Source organism: Babylonia areolata, chromosome 28 (genome assembly GCF_041734735.1).
Source record: "Babylonia areolata isolate BAREFJ2019XMU chromosome 28, ASM4173473v1, whole genome shotgun sequence".
Taxonomy (NCBI): Eukaryota; Metazoa; Mollusca; class Gastropoda; order Neogastropoda; family Buccinidae; genus Babylonia; species Babylonia areolata.
The window spans coordinates 14,543,328-14,548,327 of record NC_134903.1 but is presented as its reverse complement, the minus strand read 5'-3'; the positions used below and the strand labels follow the sequence as shown (position 1 = coordinate 14,548,327).

The 5,000-nt window shown below is 44.6% G+C and overlaps 1 protein-coding gene across 1 annotated transcript in view; it reads right to left on the bottom strand.

Annotated features, from left to right (window-relative positions):
* The window catches only part of LOC143301990 (uncharacterized), a 44,133-nt gene that overhangs the window by 15,860 nt on the left and 23,273 nt on the right, over positions 1–5,000 (bottom strand). Inside the window, exon 8 of the mRNA XM_076616473.1 lies at positions 1,412–1,619. Within this exon, the coding sequence (XP_076472588.1) occupies positions 1,412–1,619 (208 nt within the window). The remainder of the gene's footprint in view (positions 1–1,411; positions 1,620–5,000) is intronic.

The window sequence follows — 5,000 nt, the reverse complement described above, 5'->3', positions numbered from 1 at the left end:
TCACATAAAACATTTCTAATGGAAGCAGATGGGACTGCAGATTTTGTAAATGACATAGGTAAATATGGTCTTAACTGTTCATATTTATGGATGATATGCACAGAGGTAACTTCATTACCGCAGATGCAAGTCACATTAGAAGTATATATTGTTTTTATGGCATCCAGTCGTAGTCTGTTTCTTTGACTGGTGAGCCTTCTGCTACTGTGATGTCCTTTTGTTTCAAAAGAAAACATGCGATCACTTTTTCGCGAGCTATCATCAGTATTTTCTCTGTCAGGGTCAGACTCCTGTTTTAGTTTATTATCATGGTTCCAGCAAGCTTTCCCCAATAGAGAATAACCTTCTTGCAATGAGTATGGAATACGAATTTCTGTGGCATTGTAAATATTCATTGCGCCTTTTTTCGCACAACGATCCACCCGCTCATTTCCCACGATCTCTTCATGAGAAGGGACCCAAGTCACCTCCTTGAGAAACTGAAACTGAAACTGAAAGTGCGCCTGTCACACACCTGAACGCAGCGACACCTCTTTGAGAAACTGAAACTGAAATTGCACCTGTCGCACACCTGAACGCAGCGGTACCTCCTTGAGAAACTGAAACTGCGCCTGTCACACACCTGAACGCAGCGACACCTCCATGAGAAACTGAAACTGAAAGTGCGCCCGCGACACACCTGAACGCATTGACGCCTCCTTGAGAAACTGAAACTGAAACTGCGCCTGTCACACACCTAACGCAGCCACACCTCCTAGAGAAGCTGAAACTGAAAGTGCGTCAGCGACACACCTGAACGCAGCGACACCTCCCTCAGAAACTGAAACTGAGCCCGTCATCCACCTGAACGCAGCGACACCTACTTGAGAAACTGAAACTGAAACTGCGTCCATTATCCACCTGAACGCAGCGACACCTCCATGAGAAACTGAAAGTGCGCCCGCGACACACCTGAACGCATTGACGCCTCCTTGAGAAACTGAAACTGAAAGTGCGCCCGCGACACACCTGAACGCAGCCACACCTCTTTGAGAAACTGTAAATGAAAGTGCGCCTGTCACGCACCTGAACGCAGCGACACCTCTTTGAGAAACTGAAACTGAAAGTGGGCCCGCGACGCACCTGAACGCAGCGACACTTCCTTGAGAAACTGAAAGTGAAAGTGTGCCAGCGACACACCTGAACGCAGCGACACCTCCTTGAGAAACTGAAACTGAAAGTGCGCCTGTCACACACCTGAACGCAGCGACACCTTGAGAAACTGAAACTGCGCCCGTCATCCATCTGAACGCAGCGACACCTCTTTGAGAAACTGAAACTGAAACTGAAAGTGCGCCAGCGACACACCTGAACTCAGTGACGCCTCCTTGAGAAACCGAAACATGAAACTGAAAGTGAACCCGCGAGATACCTGTTGAACTTGATGGCTTCCATCCGGTTGGTGATCTCCAGGGCATCCAGGTACCTGGTACCCAGGTCATTGGTGCGCGAGGCCGCCGCCAGGAGACGGTCTGTGGCGAAGACGGAGGTGGTGGCGAAGGAGATGGCGGGGTCAAAGATGAGGAAGGAACAGGGGATGGGGCAGGAGCACTCGTCTCGCACCCTCTCTTTTAGACGCCCTGTGGATGACAGGATTCATTGGTTACCCTCTCTTTTAGACGCCCTGTGGATGACAAGATTCATTGGTTACCCTCTCTTTTAGACGCCCTGTGGATGACAGGATTCATTGGTTACCCTCTCTTTTAGACGCCGTGTGGATGATAGGAATGATGATTAGTTACCCTCTCTTTTAGACGCCGTGTGGATGACAGGAATGTTGATTAGTTACCCTCTCTTTTAGACGTCCTGTGGATGACAGGATTCATTGGTTACCCTCTCTTTTAGACGCCGTGTGGATGACAGGATTCATTGGTTACCCTCTCTTTCAGACGTCCTGTGGATGACAGGATTCATTGGTTACCCTCTCTTTCAGACGTCCTGTGGATGACAGGATTCATTGGTTACCCTCTCTTTCAGACGTCCTGTGGATGACAGGATTCATTGGTTACCCTCTCTTTCAGACGTCCTGTGGATGACAAGATTCATTGGTTACCCTCTCTTTTAGACGTCCTGTGGATGACAGGATTCATTGGTTACCCTCTCTTTTAGACGCCGTGTGGATAATAGGAATGATGATTAGTTACCCTCTCTTTTAGACGCCCTGTGGATGATAGGAATGATGATTAGTTACCCTCTCTTTTAGACGCCGTGTGGATAATAGGAATGATGATTAGTTACCCTTTCCTTTAGACGTCCTACGGATGATAGGAATGATGATTAGTTACCCTCTCTTTTAGACGTCCTGAGGACGAAAGGAATGATGATTAGTTACCCTCTCTTTTAGACGTCCTGATGATGATAGGACTGATGATTAGTTACAATCTCTTTTAGACGTCCTGAGGATGATAGGAATGATGATTAGTTACCCTCTCTTTTAGACGTCCTGTAGATGATAGGAATGATGATTAGTTACCCTCTGTATTAGACGCCCTGTGGATGATAGGAATGATGATTAGTTACCCTCTCTTTTAGACGTCCTGAGGATGATAGGAATGATGATTAGTTACCCTCTCTTTTAGACGTCCTGAGGATGATAGGAGTGATGATTAGTTACCCTCTCCTTTAGACGTCCTGATGATGATAGGAATGATTAGTCACCCTCTCTTTTAGACGTCCTGATGATGATAGGAATGATGATTAGTTACCCTCTCTATTAGACGTCCTGTGGATGATAGGAATGATGATTAGTTACCCTCTCTTTTAGACGTCCTGAGGATGACAGGAATGATGATTAGTTACCCTCTCTTTTAGACGTCCTGAGGATGATAGGAGTGATGATTAGTTACCCTCTCCTTTAGACGTCCTCATGATGATAGGAATGATTAGTCACCCTCTCTTTTAGACGTCCTGATGATGATAGGAATGATGATTAGTTACCCTCTCTATTAGACGTCCTGTGGATGATAGGAATGATGATTAGTTACCCTCTCTATTAGACGTTCTGAGGATGATAGGAATGATGATTAGTTACCCTTTGTTTTAGACGTCCTGTGGATGATAGGAATGATGATTAGTTACCCTCTCTATTAGACGTTCTGAGGATGATAGGAATGATGATTAGTTACCCTTTGTTTTAGACGTCCTGTGGATGATAGGAATGATGATTAGTTACCCTCTCTTTTAGACGTCCTGTGGATGATAGGAATGATGATTAGTTACCCTCTCTTTTAGACGCCCTACGGATGATAGGAATGATGATTAGTTACCCTCTCCTTTAGACGTCCTGTGTATGATATGAATGATGATTAGTTACCCTCTCTTTTAGACTTTCTGTGGATGATAGGAATGATTAGTTACCCTCTCTTTTAGACGTCCTGAGGATGATAGGAATGATGATTAGTTACCCTCTCTTCTATACGTCATGAGGATGATAGGAAAGATGATTAGTTTCCCTATTAGCCATCCTGTGGACGATAGGAATGATGATTAGTTACCCTATTAGACGTCCTGAGGATGATAGGAATGATGATTAGTTACCCTCTCCTTTAGACGTCCTGTGGATGATAGGAATGATCATTAGTTACCCTCTCTTTTAGACGTCCTGTGGATGATAGGAATGATGATTAGTTACCCTATTAGACGCCCTGTGGATGATAGGAATGATGATTAGTTACCCTCTCTTTTAGACGTCCTGAGGATGATAGGAATGATGATTAGTTACCCTCTCTTCTAGACGTCATGAGGATGATAGGAATGATGATTAGTTACCCTCTCTTTTAGACGCCCTGTGGATGATAGGAATGATGATTAGTTACCCTCTCTTTTAGACGCCCTGTGGATGATAGGAATGATGATTAGTTACCCTCTCTTTTAGACGTCCTGTGGATGATAGGAATGATTAGTTACCCTCTCTTTTAGACGTCCTGTGGATGAAAGGAATGATGATTAGTTACCCTCTCTTTTAGACATCCTGTGAATGAAAGGAATGATGATTAGTTACCCTCTCTTTTAGACGTCCTGAGGATGATAGGAATGATGATTAGTTACCCTCTCTTTTAGACATCCTGTGGATGAAAGGAATGATGATTAGTTACCTTCCCTTTTAGACGTCCTGAGGATGATAGGAATGATGATTAGTTACCCTCTCTTTTAGACGTCCTGAGGATGACAGGAATGATGATTAGTTACCCTCTCTTTTAGACGTCCTGAGGATGAAAGGAATGATGATTAGTTACCCTCTCTTTTAGACGTCCTGAGGATGATAGGAATGATGATTAGTTACCCTTTCTTTTAGACGTCCTCTGGATGATAAGAATAATCAGTTACCCTCTCTTTTAGACGTCCTGTGGATGCTGTAAATAACTAGTTACCCTCTTTATTAGACGTCATGTGTATAAAAGCAGTAGTAGTCGTTACATTCATTGTCACTGTAACGGTCTGACGAGTAGTAGTAGAAGTCGTCGTAATATTAGCAACAGCATCTGTATCATCATCATTTTTCTTCTGGTTGTTGTTGTTGTTGCTGTTGTAGCAGCAGCAGTAGTAGTAGTAGTCGTAGCGTAGTAGTAGTAGTTTCAGTTCAGTTTCACTTTCTCAAGGAGGCGTCACTGCGTTCGGACAAATCCATACACGCTACACCACATCTGTTGAGCAGATGCCTGACCAGCAGCATAACCCAACGCGCTTAGTCAGGCCTTGAGTGCATGCTTACATATTTGTGTACCTATGAAAGTGGATTTCATTTTACGTAATTTCGCCAGAGGACAACACTCTCGTTGCCATGGGTTCTTTTTCAGTGCGCCAAGTGCGTGCTGCACACGGGACCTCGGTTTATCGTCTCATCCGAAAGACTAGACGCTCAGTTTGATTTTCCAGTCAAACTTAGGAGAAAGGGCGAGAGCGGGATTCGAACCCACACCCTCACGGACTCTCTGTATTGGCAGCTGAGCGTCGTAACCATT